This window comes from Setaria viridis, chromosome 8, assembly GCF_005286985.2.
Source record: "Setaria viridis chromosome 8, Setaria_viridis_v4.0, whole genome shotgun sequence".
In the NCBI taxonomy this organism is placed as follows: domain Eukaryota; kingdom Viridiplantae; phylum Streptophyta; class Magnoliopsida; order Poales; family Poaceae; genus Setaria; species Setaria viridis.
The window spans coordinates 1431031-1445469 of record NC_048270.2 but is presented as its reverse complement, the minus strand read 5'-3'; the positions used below and the strand labels follow the sequence as shown (position 1 = coordinate 1445469).

At 47.6% G+C, this 14439-nt stretch overlaps 3 protein-coding genes across 3 annotated transcripts; 2 read left to right on the top strand and 1 right to left on the bottom strand.

Annotated features, from left to right (window-relative positions):
• On the bottom strand, positions 1 to 3024 carry LOC117866433 (amino-acid permease BAT1 homolog). Its single transcript, XM_034750639.2, has 8 exons — positions 2827 to 3024; positions 2461 to 2721; positions 1960 to 1978; positions 1643 to 1862; positions 1341 to 1522; positions 951 to 1240; positions 731 to 860; positions 1 to 541 (listed from the first exon to the last, which is right to left on the bottom strand). The coding sequence occupies exons 1-8, from the start codon at positions 2934 to 2936 to the stop codon at positions 194 to 196; spliced, it is 1560 nt and encodes a 519-aa protein (XP_034606530.1). The 5' UTR covers positions 2937 to 3024; the 3' UTR covers positions 1 to 193.
• Positions 3025 to 5037: 2013 nt separating this feature from the next.
• Positions 5038 to 8441, top strand: LOC117866481 (probable auxin efflux carrier component 1b). Its single transcript, XM_034750688.2, has 6 exons — positions 5038 to 6588; positions 6849 to 7122; positions 7231 to 7316; positions 7408 to 7565; positions 7661 to 7737; positions 8119 to 8441. The coding sequence occupies exons 1-6, from the start codon at positions 5568 to 5570 to the stop codon at positions 8183 to 8185; spliced, it is 1683 nt and encodes a 560-aa protein (XP_034606579.1). The 5' UTR covers positions 5038 to 5567; the 3' UTR covers positions 8186 to 8441.
• Positions 8442 to 10894: 2453 nt separating this feature from the next.
• Positions 10895 to 14353, top strand: LOC117833344 (uncharacterized). Its single transcript, XM_034712799.2, has 6 exons — positions 10895 to 11767; positions 12137 to 12189; positions 12285 to 12349; positions 12431 to 12509; positions 13189 to 13485; positions 13771 to 14353. Exons 1-6 carry the CDS (start codon positions 11352 to 11354, stop codon positions 13923 to 13925), a joined length of 1065 nt encoding a protein of 354 aa, XP_034568690.1. The 5' UTR covers positions 10895 to 11351; the 3' UTR covers positions 13926 to 14353.
• The last annotated feature ends 86 nt before the right edge of the window (positions 14354 to 14439 follow it).

The following is a 14439-nucleotide window of genomic DNA, read 5'->3' as shown; positions in this document are numbered from 1 at the left end:
TGAACTGAACCTTTCCTGCTTGTTATCATTCAAATCTGAAGGCCCCATTAGTGTTACATTTTCAGGACTCCTTAACGTCTCATCCTATTTTCAAAAAAAAAAAATCATCCTATAACTGACAGCAATAACTAGACCACCTGAAACCGCCTCAGCATTTCAAACTGAAATCACATCACAAGAACTCCACAACACCCTATGCTCCCAAATTTGCGATGGGTCCCTTGAACCAGTGTCGTGCCCTGACGATCCACGACCACAGAATGAGGGTGAACAGTCCACCGACTGCGACCGGAGTGTAGTTGAGGGTATCCTTGGTCACCGGGTATGAGACCGGCAACGAGAAGAGCACGGTGATGGTTGCCACCCACAGGACGGCGATCCAGCCCACAAGCACACTGTACCGGCCAAGGTTGAATGGGCCTGGCACGAAGCTCTTGTACGCCAGTGTCACACGGAACAGGATTGGCAGCGCATAGGCAATGTAGACTGCGGTTGTCGCGACTGATGCCATCGCCTGGAACGCGACGAGGCTACCCAGAGACTGCATTTGGATCAGAAACAAGCTGAATCATGCTTTGATCAAAATGCTACCAAAGTTGGAATGATCTGAAAGCTCATTTCTGAAGGGTAGCAGTGAAATGATTCATCGTTGATCAAATGCTGCAAACGTAGGAACTGAACTGCAATCTCATTTCAAAAGATTAGAAGTAGAATGATTATGTTCTATTACCGGCAATGCCATGCAAAGGGAAATGAAAGCTGAGAACCAGACAGCGTTTATCGGCACTTCTTGCTTGTTAACTTTATGCCAGAGGGATGAAAGTGGCATTGCCCCATCTCTTGAGAACGCATAAGTCATCCTAATAACCAAAATGAGGACAATGGTGAGTAATTGTGATCACTCTACTATGGAGTTCAGACAACTCAATGACAAGTAAGCAGAGGATCACCTCGAGTTGCTAGTCATTGAGCTCATGCCACAGAAGTATATGGCGATGGCAACAATCCACAGGCAAATGATTCCTCCAACACCATTCCCATACCGGCTTTTGAAGGCAAGGTAGAACACTTCAGCAATCGCATAACCTCCCACATCATTGTCAGGGTTCAGGAGGTAGGGAATGTCCTTCACTGCAAACGTGATGCCAATTATGTAGCCCCAGCCAACTATTATCGATATACCAATCGCGCTGATTATACCAATCGGGCCATTCCTGTCTGCATTTTTTGTTTCTTCGGTCTGCGTGAACAAATTTAGAATCAAAGAATAAGGATAATGCTACTTACCATAGTAAGATTTCCGAAAAAGATTGAAGTTACTCTTGAGAATTTTTCTGTACCATATGTGCAGACGCGTCATATCCTGACAGTGTGTATTGGCTCATAAGGAGCCCCAGAACAAAGATGTAGAGGTTATTGTGAATTCCAGCACTGTTATCGTTGTTGAAATGGGTGAACACAAATTTTGCACTGGCCCTCTCAGTAGCAACAACTGGTACAGCGATCGCCAGGGCAAAGACACCTGAAAGAGACAGATATCATACACACCACAGGTAACTTAATGAGCCTTCAATCAAAATATAAATACTAGGTGTTTTAAAGTTTTGTAAGCGAAGAGACCCATACTCAATAGAGACATTACCTAGCATATTCCAAACAGCAGCCAACTGCCCAAAGAAAGATAGCCAAGTGATAGAGAGGCTGTTGACGATGGCATGGCTCAGCAGAATTACAGCATGGAAGGCGAAGACAACATACTTGGATGCCAGGTACCCTCCACCATTGTTACCACCGGTACTCAACAGGACGATCACTTGAATCAACTGCGCTAGAGAGAAGTCGATACTGGCTGTGCCTGCCCACTGCCAAAAAAAAAGGTTGGTGGAATTAGCAGTCCAAAGACTGAAAACTGACTACCTGAGGGGAGAAAGGGGAGTTCTCAGAAAATTTTCTGGTTACCTGCCCCACAATGTTGAACCTGAAAGTAACAGAGGTAAAGAAACATCAGGTATTAGAGCCTAGAAAGAATTGAGGTCAGAATTCAGAAAGAATTCACGGAGAGAAGAGCATGAAAAGATGATTAGTGCATGGTGGAATCAACCACATCCAATTTGAGGGCAGCAGCAATGATGTACTCAAGTCAACGCGTACTGAAAAGAGAGCTCCAAGCTAAAATTTAGTACACGAGACCCACACGAATTGTATAAAATTTCTGTAAGCAATCAGTCTGCAAAATTTAGTAGCCTTAGCACATTTTTATTCCTTCCTTCATAATATTAAAGGAGGGACATTGACCAGGGTGGGGCGCATAATTGCGTACAAAGATTTCATTTTCATCTGGCCAACGCAACTAAACGGAACATGGGCATGGCACACCGTTGAAACTACAAATTCGATGAACTGATGATAAGGACTAATAATGCATGGTGGATAGGAAGGTAGTAGTAGTAGTGGGAGTACCATCCGGTGATCCAGGCGGCGAACGGCGCCCAACGGTCGCCGGAGAGGCGCGCGCTCCAATAGTAGAGGCCGCCGGAGGTGGGGAAGGCGGAGCAGATCTCGGCCATGGAGAGCCCAACGGCCATGGTGAAGGCACCGGCGACGAACCAGCCGAGCGTCATGGTGGCGGGGCCGCCGAAGGTGAGGCCGGTGTTGTAGAGCGTGGTGACCCCCGTCAGCACCGAGATGACGGAGAAGGAGATGGAGAAGTTGGACAGCACCCTGCGGGCAAGCGCGGTCGAGGAAGAACCAGCAGGTAAATATCGAGCGAAGCAGGAAGCAGAACAAGAAATGGTCAAAACTGACACCGGAGAAAGGGCGGCGTACGAGAGGTGGCGCTTGAGCTCCTGCTTGTATCCGAGCTCGCGCAGGCGGCCGTGGTCGGTGCCGGGGGCGTCGGCGGCGGCGGCGGCGGGTGGGGGATTGTTCCAGGTCATGGCGCCGCGCCGTGGGCAGCTTGCACCGTGTGGTCAGCGAGGTGGAGCTGTGCGGTGGGCGACTGGCGAGAGGTGCCGGCGGGGAGACGCTTGGACGTGGGGAGAAAAAGTCAATGGACGAGAGAGCGGTGGTGACGTACTGACACTGACATGTGGAGCTCAGTCAACTGTAGAGTGAGCCGTTCGTTTGGCAATAACCTCTGCATCTTTGATTTTCTTTCCCCCCGGATGTCTCCGATGAGACTGCTTGCCAAGAGTCTCCATCGAGTGAGAGGGTCATAAACCAGATTTTTATAACAAAGCCCTAATTGCAAGGGTATGTTTGGCCGGAGGGTGTTAAAGTCCAACACCCGTCACATCAGATATTTGGATACTAATTAGAAGTATTAAACATAGGCTAATTATAAAACTAATTGCACAGATGGAGTGTAATTCGCGAGATGAATCTATTAAGCCTAATTAGTCCTTGATTTGATAATGTGGTGCTGCAGTAACAATTTGCTAATGATGGATTAATTAGGTTTAATAGATTCGTCTCGTGAATTAGCATATGCTTCTGCAAGTAGTTTTCCTAATTAGCATCCGTACATCCGATGTGACACTGTTAAAGTTTAGCACCTTGTATCCAAACACCCCTGAGACATCTTCTTTTTCGAAAAGTAATCCTAAATAGGAAATGCTGACTTGGATCCCGTTTGGATACTCCCGCTAAAGGTTAGCACATGTCACATCGGATGTTTGGATGCTAATTAGGAGTAATAAACATAGGTTAATTACAAAACTAATTGCATAGATGGAGTCTAATTCGCGAGACGAATATATTAAACCTAATTAGTCCATAATTTGACAATGTGATGCTACAGTAACCATTTACTAATGATGGATTAATTAGGCTTAATAGGTTCGTATCGTGAATTAGCACAGGAGTTCTGCAATGAGTTTTATAATTAGTTCATATTTAATCCTTTTAATTAGCACCGGAACATCCAATGTGACACTAATAAAAGTTTAGCATTTGCTATCAACCACCCCATTTGGCTCGTTGATTCCCCTGCCCTCTTTTACAGTTTGATCAGTTATGGTGAGCACGTCGTCATGTGCTGGTACGCTGCATGCATGCAGGCTCCAACAATGAACCAGAAGCCAGGGTGCTCTCCTTGCAAGCGTACGTCAGGCTGACGATGACGGAGCCTTACGTGTCGTGTGCCCGCTGCACTGTGCATTGCACTGGAGCCGGAGTGGAGCAGGTCAGCTGCCCTGCCCAGGGCCAGGGGTAACGTAACGTGATGTATTGTGTACTACGTAGGAATAGTTGTACACTTGTACGGTGCAGTCACTGAGAGGTAGGGTAACAAAAGTGAAAAGTCCAAGCCTACTGCACTGCACCGCACCGTACTGTATTGGCTGTAGTACTGTTCCAGCAGAAGCAGCAGCCCGAGGCTGACCGTTGACGTATGTAGCTAGTCAAACAAAAGAAAGCAGGCAGACGCAACAGCAGCAGATACCACCGTAACACAGCACGGCATAAAGATTCCATGGAGTTTACCAAGCTCTCATTCACACTTGCATGCTTCTTATTGAGCAAAGGTGCTACTGAGCCGGGGTTGAGGGTGCTCTTGGCATATGATGCGTACACGTACGGATACGACGTGGCAGCATCTCATCCTGTTCGCCCGTCGTCCTCTTGGTGCTTCACTAACCTCGTACGTACGTCATTACGACTGCTAGTATCACCGTAATCCAAAAGGCATTGAAGCATTGTGAAGAGAATCGATCCCCTGTCCAGCTGCTGCCCTGATGATAGTAGTCTCACGCTCACTCTACTGTACTCGAAGTTGCAGGAGGCCGACCGAGCAAGGCGCCAAAGTCCGGCTGCGCAAAGTCATCTCCGTCTTTATGAGGGAGATTCTCCCATACACACACACACACATGATGGCAGGCTGCTGCTGCTGGCGCTGCAAGGGACAACATTTTCCTCCACCTCTCACTCCTGCTAGTAGCTCAGACACGTCACAGGCCTCTCTCTCTCTCTCTCTCCCTGGCCGCCTTCCTTGTTGGAGTACCACAGCTTCCGATGCAATGGCTTTCCTGTCTGCCATTACGACAACCGGAAGCGACCTCCCTCTCCCTTCCCTACCTTGGATTTCAATTCTCTCTCTGCCTTTCCGCCGCGCGCGCAGACCTACCTGTACCGGCTCCCCTCTCCCAGCTCCTCCTGCTACCACTACCACCTCTGCACCTGCAAGCCAAGCCAGCCGTGGAAACCGCACTGTACTGTTCCGGTGCTGCACTCTTCTGCAGCTCTGCCTGCAAAAATCTCATGTACAACGCCATGCTTCCCCTGCATTTCCTGCCCTCTCTCTGACCCGCTTGCCTCATCTGTGTCTCCTCTCCTTTCCTCTGTTCTTCTTCCTCCTGTCCTGTCTTATACTTTACTCGAGACCAGAGGCCATTTGCTTGCTGTGCTCTTCTTCTTGCTCTGATCCAGTCACCATCTTCTTCTCCGCACTCCAGCCATGTTCTAGCTAGCCAAAGCCCAGTAGCCCACAGAACTCCCGCATTGCTCGCCGCAAGACCTCGTTTCGTTTCTACCCCTGTTCCATCCCAGCCAAGCAAAGCAACCCAGCAGCCATGATCACCGCCCTCGACCTCTACCACGTCCTCACGGCGGTGGTGCCGCTCTACGTCGCCATGACGCTCGCCTACGGCTCCGTCCGGTGGTGGCGCATCTTCACTCCGGACCAGTGCTCCGGCATCAACCGCTTCGTCGCGCTCTTCGCCGTCCCGCTCCTCTCCTTCCACTTCATCTCCACCAACAACCCCTTCGCCATGAACCTCCGCTTCCTCGCCGCCGACACGCTCCAGAAGCTCGCCGTCCTCGCCGTCCTCGCCCTCGCCTCCTCCCGCCTCTCCCCGCTCCGCGGCCGCCTCCTCGGCCTCGACTGGAGCATCACGCTCTTCTCCCTCTCCACGCTCCCCAACACGCTCGTCATGGGCATCCCGCTGCTCCGGGGCATGTACGGCCCCGACTCCGCCGGCACGCTCATGGTCCAGGTTGTCGTCCTCCAGTGCATCATCTGGTACACGCTCATGCTCTTCCTCTTCGAGTACCGCGCCGCGCGCGCGCTTGTCATGGACCAGTTCCCCGACGGCGCCGCCGCCTCCATCGTCTCCTTCCGCGTCGACTCCGACGTCGTCTCGCTCGCCGACGCCGCCAAGGGGGAGCTCGAGGCCGACGCCCACGTCGCCGACGACGGCCGGGTGCGGGTCACCGTGCGCAAGTCCACCAGCTCCCGCTCCGAGGCCGCCTGCTCCCACTCACACTCACACTCCCAGTCCATGCAGCAGCCGCGGGTCTCCAACCTCTCCGGGGTCGAGATCTACTCGCTGCAGTCGTCGCGCAACCCCACGCCGAGGGGCTCCAGCTTCAACCACGCAGAGTTCTTCAACATCGTCGGCGGCGCCAAGGGAGCGGGAGGTGACGAGGAGAAGGGCGCCGGCGGCGGGCACTCGCCGCAGCCGCACGCGCAGGCGGCCAAGAGGAAGGACCTGCACATGTTCGTCTGGAGCTCCAGCGCCTCGCCCGTATCCGAGCGCGCCGCGGTGCACGTCTTCGGCGCCGGCGCCGAGCATGGCGATGTCCTCGCTAAAGGTAACATCTTTTCCCTCCCCCAGTACTAGTGGCTAGGACACTTCTTTTTGGCTGCTAGCTAGCGATCCTTGTCGTGTGCTGTCGACCATCCGACCAAACCATCGGCTGTTCAGGAATTGATGAAATTTCATGAAAACCAAAATTCCGTTAATATCCTCTGCTTTTAACAATGTAAAATGCTCTGCTTAGATTTGTGAATAGTAGCGTGTGAGATGGCTAGCTGAACTGAAATTTCATTTTTGATCATGCATTGAGCACAGGAACCCAGGCCTACGATGAGTACGGCCGCGACGATTTCAGCAGGACCAAGAACGGGAACGGCGCGGACAAGGGCGGGCCGACCCTGTCCAAGTTCGGGTCCAACTCGACAGCTCAGCTCTACCCCAAGGACGACGGCGAGGGGAGGCCGGCCGCGATGCCGCCGGCGAGCGTGATGACGAGGCTCATCCTGATCATGGTCTGGAGGAAGCTGATCAGGAACCCCAACACCTACTCCAGCCTCATTGGTGTCATCTGGTCCTTGGTCTCCTTCAGGTCTGTTCATCAAGTTCATTTGTCCAATCTTCAGGCAATGTTTCATGAGTCATTCCTGCATTTCAGCTAAATAATCTTTGTCCGGTCTGTGAACTGTGATGCATTTAGGTGGGGAATTGAAATGCCTGCGATCATCGCCCGGTCGATCTCGATCCTGTCGGACGCAGGGCTTGGGATGGCAATGTTCAGTCTAGGTGTGCACATCTCTGAACAATACTACGTTGCTCAATGCTTCTGTTGCTGTATCATGTATAGCTGCAAGCACTTAACTGCCACATTTTTCAGGATTGTTCATGGCATTGCAGCCGCGGATCATTGCCTGTGGGAACAAACTTGCTGCAGTCGCGATGGCCGTCCGGTTCCTCGTGGGTCCAGCGGTCATGGCTGCTGCTTCCATTGCTGTGGGACTGCGTGGAGTTCTTCTGCACATTGCCATTGTTCAGGTATACTGCAATCTTGTGTGTCAAACTAGCATGCTGTACATGTACAATACTGGGAAAAAAAAGTCCACAACTTTGAATTGCCACTCAATTTTCAGGCTGCTCTACCTCAAGGAATTGTGCCGTTTGTGTTTGCCAAGGAGTACAACGTTCATCCTGACATACTGAGCACAGCGTAAGATCCTCCCTTTGACATTCCTTAGTTTTTCTTTTTCTCAGTACCAACTTCTTTCTTGCTTAGGTACAACCTGTCCATTGATGCTCTTTCTTGTCTTGTAATGAGGAATCTCTGACCATGCTTCCTGATTTCCTTTTAAATTATACAATCATAAATCATCATGTGAAAAGAATCACAAAACAGAAATCATCACCCACCGAATTTCCAATGATTCCAAATGATAATGTTTGAGAAGTGACTCGTGCAGTCAAAACGAAATAATAAGGGAATAAACTAGGACAGAATCACTGAATCAGCATGATTGCTCCTAGTGTTCATTCTTGCTCATGGACCATGAGACAGTGACAATGATCATTTATAATGCTCTCTTTGCTGCAGTGTGATCTTCGGAATGCTGATTGCTCTACCCATCACCCTGGTCTACTACATCCTGCTGGGGCTCTGAACTCTCTTACCTCTCAAGTCTGCAAAAGCTTGATGCTACTGACGGTCTTGTTTAGGTTCCATGACTGTTGAGCTGCCTTTTTGTTTGGGTAATCCCTGCTAAGATGGTAGGCCAGTACTCAGTAGTGGATAACCCTACCACTGATAGTAATAGCATCTCTGATGTCTAGGTTGTTTAGTGGATATCAACTATTTCAGATTGAAGCATTAGAATTCTGATGAGCACTAGAATTTAATAACAAAGAGGGTATTTGTGATGGCATAGTCTGTGAGACATTGTTTGTTATTCGTCAACTTCTCTGATCAGATCGATTAGAAGTCTGGCAGCATTTAACTTTACATGGTGCACTGCTGAAATGTATCAGGAAGTCGACGAATTTCTCTTTTGTGTTTCCTTTGATGAACATTCATCGATCAGTATTTCTTTTTTTGGGGGGGGGGGGGGGGGGGGGGGGGCGGAGCGGAGATCTACGAACAAACAAACACAAACAGAGCACAGTTGTGCGGTTCACTCTAGAACTAGCATTTTCTTTTGGGTTCGTACGAAGGGTTGACGGAAAGGCGAAAAAATGCTTCAACAAATGGCTGCAGAATGATGGTGTCAGAGCTTGGGAGTCAGAATAAAGTTTTGGCAAGGGCATGCGCACCTGATGACCTGAAGCAGCCATGATGCCCGTGGCAATAGCAATCATACGACCAGAAATCACATCAGTAAAGGTTCCAAATCGCCATCAACTGAACAGAAAACAGAAGATGCGCATACGGTTACCATTTTTTTTTTTGAAACGTTAAGGGGCAGGAGCGCAATATCATATATGAAGGGAGAAAGTGTCAAAGTTTACAATTAGGAGATTACATGATGAATATTAGGCTCATTGCTCATGATAACATTGTGCACTCTGAAAATCTAACTCAAACTAGGAGCACCACAAGCCCTTCGTTGCATGCTTCTTCCTTGATCAGGTAGAAAACCTGCAGAGGAGTGCACCTGGTGCTCTCAAAAATTCTTCTATTTCTCTCCTTCCACGGGTTCCAAGCAGTGTGTGTTAGGATGGCTGCACCTGTTCTTCATTTTTCTTTTGTGATCGCCCGTAGGAGAGTGACCACCATTCCTAAAGGTTGACATTGGCCATGGGCATGACAGCCATGTCAGTCACCCAATTACAAATCAATCTCCAAACCTACAAAGCAGAAGGACACTGGATACAGAGATGTACAGCTGTTTCTAGAGCCCCTTGGCAAAGAGAACACACTGGATTACACGGCCAGTTTCTTGCCATCATTCCATCTGCAGTCAGAATCTTGCTTTGCAGTAACAACCAAGCAAAAAATTTGTGCTTGCCCTCCATTTGAGCCTTCCAGACTTCCTTGGCTTGGAATGAATAGAAGGTACCCTTGAACGGGACCAAATAAACTGATTTAGCAGAATAGTTGCCATCTGTGGTCCATCGCCACTGATGATCGAATAAGTAAAGGTTATGTTCTGAACTAGAGGCCATAATGTCACAAATTCTGCCATTTCAGTGATGGAGCCCATTCTCCAAAGACCCCTTGTCCAGTTTTGATCAATTACCTCCTCTTGTACCTTTCTGTGCTTTCTCTAGGCTAGTTTGTATAGATTAGGAGCAATGTCTCTGGGTGTTTTGCCCTCTAGTCAAGTGGAGTTCCAAAATTCACATGTAAGACTATTTCCAATATGAACCACTGTGTGAGCTCTGAAGAGTTGCATATCAGTATTATTGACAGATGCTTTACATTCTAGACATGAACGGTTTGTATGCTTCCATTGGTACCATACCCATCTGAGTCTCAGGGCATACGGTTACCATTATCTATGACTGTAAGGCACAAGGCAACACGATTACACAAGCTCTGTAACGACACTGAACGATGAAATTAGCGTAGGTACCAGAGAGTTTGTACCTTGTTGGGATTAGGCAGGTGGTATGCTACTTGTCCATACTCATGGCAAACTAAAACCATGAGCTACACCAAGCTGCCCCTCAGAAAAGACCATTCAGGTCAGACCCTCCAGAGAATCTGTTTGGTTCCTTTGCTTATTTTTAGCACGTATCATATCGAATGTTTAGATACTAATTAGGAGTATTAAACATAGACTATTTACAAAACTCATTACATAAGCGGAGGCTAAACGGCGAGACGAATCTATTAAGCCTAATTAATCCATCATTAGCAAATATTTACTGTAGCAACACATTGTCAAATTATGGACTAACTAGGCTTAATAGATTCGTCTCGCCGTTTAGCCTCCGCTTATGTAGTGGGTTTTGTAAATAGTCTACGTTTAATAGTTCTAATTAGTATCTAAACATCGATGTGACGGGTGCTTAAAAATAAGCAGCGTAAACCAAACCAGGCCCAAGTCAGATGTGTCATCGTATCTTGAGCCATTCAACCGGCGCTCCACCCACCCACCCCCCCCACCCCACCACCACCACCACAAAAAAACACCGTCTTGTGAAAAATGCAGATTTTGTTGTGTGTTCAGCTCAACATACATATGCAAAATTAATTGGGCAAATGATGCTTCTCTGACAGTTCCACTTAATGCTGGAGCTGGAAGGAAGACTAACAAAGGTTGATTCAGGTCGAAACACAAGAAAAAAAACAGATGCAGATAGGGATCATCACACCGACTAGGTATAAAACTAGCAGAGATGCACAGTGGCCACTGCAGTTCAGTGAACAAGTGCCAAATCTTAGGGGCAAGATGAGCCCGTTCTTCTCATAGATCACCCAAAACTAGCAGAGATTCCTGTCGCTGTGCCGCGTCGTGCGTCGGCGCTTCGCCTCGTCGCCGTGGTTGCCTCTTTCTTGGTGCCATCGCCGTCGACAATCCGACATGGTCGCCCTCGCCGCCGCATCAGCCTGTCTGCGCCGATTTCACCTTCCGCATCTCCACGTCCGTCTCCTTCATCGCCGATCGCCGTTGGGGATCCGGGGTCTCGCCAAGGAAGCCCCGCCGCCGCGCCAATAAGAACTGGGACCCAAAAAAGGGGGCGATCCAAAGTAGGGGGTCTTATGAAACATTTTAGGGTTCGTTTTGCAAATTAGGGGTCTATTTGCAAAAACAGAAGGGGTGTGGTCTAAAGAACTCACTCGCCGGATTTCACTGATTCTCACCGGTCTCTTCCTCCGCCGCCGCCATGCCGCACCTCGTTCGCGAGCGGCTCTACTTCGGCGACATCAAAGATGCCATCGCCGCCCTCACGGATTCCTCCTCCACCCCGACCTTCACTCACGTCCTCTCGGTCGTCAGCTCCGCCTCCATCTCCTTCATCACCGATTGCCGCCCGGGCCTCGCCATCCCCACCGAGGAGGTCCGCCGCGTCGTCGCCGGCGAGGAGGGCGCGCCACCGACAGCTGCGGTGCCCCCCGGGACGCTGATGCGGGTGGTGGAGCGCGCTGGGGAAGGGCTGCGGGTCACGCGGATGGCCGTGCCGCTACGGGATACGGAGGAGGAGAACCTGCTCGACCACCTCGAGCCCTGCCTTGACTTCATCGATGATGGCAGGAAGGTGGGGAATGTCCTCGTCCATTGCTTTGCCGGGGTATCTAGGAGGTAGGCTTCAGAAGCACTGTCATTTCCGTTTTCGTTTTGTGGGTAATTTTAGGATCTGTAGTTCTGTACCATCTTGGGATATCATGTTTAGCAATGGAATTGGGTACGGTGTGGTAGCAAGAATCGAACTGTTACTGCCTACTTAACCAATTGGCGCAGCATGGAAAAACTGAATGTTTCTGAAACTAACCAATCGCAGCAGGCTGCTGGTTGGCAATTGCAATTGCAAATTTGGATTAACATACCCATATAGTGTTTCGATTGAGGAAATTGATTAGCACAAGCCTGTTCACTTTTAATACTGCCAGCTCCTTTTTTCATCTTTATATAATATATATGCATTCATACTGACTTTCAAACTTATTGCAGTGCTTCCATCATTGTTGCTTATCTCATGAGATCAGAGCAGAAACCTCTGGAAGGTCTGAACTCTCTTTTCCTGGAAAGATAACATGTATCTTTTCATCTACTCCAGTTGAATTTTACTCATGTGGCCTTGCTTGTTATTTTCTTCCAGAAGCATTAGAATCTTTGAAGGAAATTTCTGAGTTGGCATGCCCGAATGATGGTTTTCTTGACCAGGTAAGATTTGTTCAAGATCTGTTGGCAGCACATGAACTCCTGGAGTGTTTGTTGCTTAGTTGAACATTCTGTGTCGTGCAGTTGAAATTGTTTGAAGAAATGGGCTTCAAAGTCGATACTTCAAGTCCTTTGTACAAGAGATTCCGCTTAAAATTATTAGGTTAGTCTTGATCCATCTTGGTTAAAGTGGTGGTTACTAGTTGTCCTGACATAAATTTGAGTCAATAGGCTTTTCTCCAGTTTTCTTGGGGTATTTTCTATGCTTTATTTGCTGGGTCCTCTTTGACTACTCTCACTAATAGTAGTGTTGGTTAGTTGTTCTTGGCCATGTGTGGTTTAAGTAGACCAATAGGCCAGATGCAAGCTTCCAAAAATAAATTTGTTGGTTATTGATATAAAATCCAATTGTGGTCTGATATATCTCTAGATCGAAAGCATGCTTTTCCATAACTGTATAAGATGACTATGGCCAGAAGATCCCTGATTCATGATCCAGAGTGTTTGAATGCTTTTTCATTGATAAATTTTCTTGTGATGACCAACTTATATCCATTTCAAGTGCTGTATGGTTAGGATCTGCAGCTGTGCCTGAAATAAATAAAAATGTGTTTCATCATTTTTTTCCTCTCAAAATAGTCAAATTGTCAAATGCTTAGTTTTATCATGTGATTCAAAAGTTCTTAGATCTGCTTCAGCATCATGAACATTGTCGTTCCTTTACATCTAGTGTGAGAATATTCAGCATCTTTAAATAGCTAATCTTGATTCAATACAATTACATTTTAATTGCAGTTCATTTGAACAAACATGTATTCTGTAACCTGTCTTTCCTCCCACAGGTCAATCCTACAAATTTGGGGAGAAAATAGGCAGCTATATGTTTGAAGATGACCCTGGCCTTTCTCCACTACCTGGCTCTTGTCAAGATCCTTCAAAGACAGGGCAACATAAAACTGCTTACCGCTGCAGGAAATGCAGGAGAATTATTGCTGTGGAGGACAATGTTATAAGTCATGTTCCTGGTGAAGGTGAATCTTGCTTTGACTGGAACCGAAGGAAGAGTGGTCATTCATACAGCAACAAAGAACAAGATTGCTTGTCTTTATTTATCGAGCCTCTGAAATGGATGACTCCAGGTAGGCTGATGTTATTACTTCCCTCTTGGTGTATGAAATTCGTATGAGTCATGAATTACCTATTTGTGTTGTGGTTGGTTCCCACCGAATCCATATTCATTTTCATAATTTGATATTTAGGTCATCTTATAAATGAAACCTTCATAGATACTCAATGATTGAGCAATCGTGCACATGCTTTCGTTACTGGTCTTATTAGAGTGATGGTGTTTCTCCTTTTTTTTGTTTTCTACTAGACTACTATACCTTACATGGTTTCCACCTGTGCCTTTGTTCACCTAACAGTCGAAGAGGGTGCTTTGGAGGGGAAGCTATCATGCATCCACTGCGGAGCTCGGTTAGGATACTTCAACTGGTCAGGAATCCAGTGCAACTGTGGCAACTGGGTTACTCCTGCCTTCCAAATTGTTAAGAGCAAAGTTGATATCAGCACCATCTAGACATTGGGAACGGCCTGCAGAGCGACCAAACCATTGGTGAAGTTTGAGGGATAATGAGGAGTGTGACAATACTGGCACCTTGCTGATGGTGGCTTCGGCTTAAGGTTTGGTGTACAATATATTCACATACATATAGTGAAGCAATAGCATGTTATCAGAAGCTGTGTGCAGCAAAGATTGTACAAAATTACGCATTTGATGTTGTAGCAACAGATTTTGCTGTGAGAGAGTCGTCTGTAGGCTGGAAATGGACCGAATCATATTGTGCAGAGAAAGGCACATCAGTATCTGTAATCTTTCAGTGAACTCAAACTCCACGGATGTTTTTGACTTTTTTTCCATTCTTTTTTCAAGGCGCAGATGTATCTTAAGGTTCAAACTTTTGTGATATGCGATCAACTAATCTATGAAGATTCAAACAGTTTCCAGTTTTTTGGGTACAAAAATGTTTTCATTGGATTCATTTTCTGGACATTATTTGCTATGGTCATGAGTTTATTTTCATGAGCAAACA

Coding starts and splice junctions, on each gene's coding strand:
- LOC117866433 (XM_034750639.2), bottom strand. CDS start 2,936: ATGACCTGGAACAATCCCCCACCCGCCGCCGCCGCCGCCGACGCCCCC. Junction 1,241..1,340: donor ATGACGCGTCTGCACATATG/GTACAGAAAAAT, acceptor TTGTTCACGCAG/ACCGAAGAAACAAAAAATGC. Junction 861..950: donor TCAATGACTAGCAACTCGAG/GTGATCCTCTGC, acceptor TTTGGTTATTAG/GATGACTTATGCGTTCTCAA.
- LOC117866481 (XM_034750688.2), top strand. CDS start 5,568: ATGATCACCGCCCTCGACCTCTACCACGTCCTCACGGCGGTGGTGCCG. Junction 7,566..7,660: donor TGCACATTGCCATTGTTCAG/GTATACTGCAAT, acceptor CTCAATTTTCAG/GCTGCTCTACCTCAAGGAAT. Junction 7,738..8,118: donor CCTGACATACTGAGCACAGC/GTAAGATCCTCC, acceptor TCTTTGCTGCAG/TGTGATCTTCGGAATGCTGA.
- LOC117833344 (XM_034712799.2), top strand. CDS start 11,352: ATGCCGCACCTCGTTCGCGAGCGGCTCTACTTCGGCGACATCAAAGAT. Junction 12,350..12,430: donor ATGATGGTTTTCTTGACCAG/GTAAGATTTGTT, acceptor TGTGTCGTGCAG/TTGAAATTGTTTGAAGAAAT. Junction 13,486..13,770: donor TCTGAAATGGATGACTCCAG/GTAGGCTGATGT, acceptor TTCACCTAACAG/TCGAAGAGGGTGCTTTGGAG.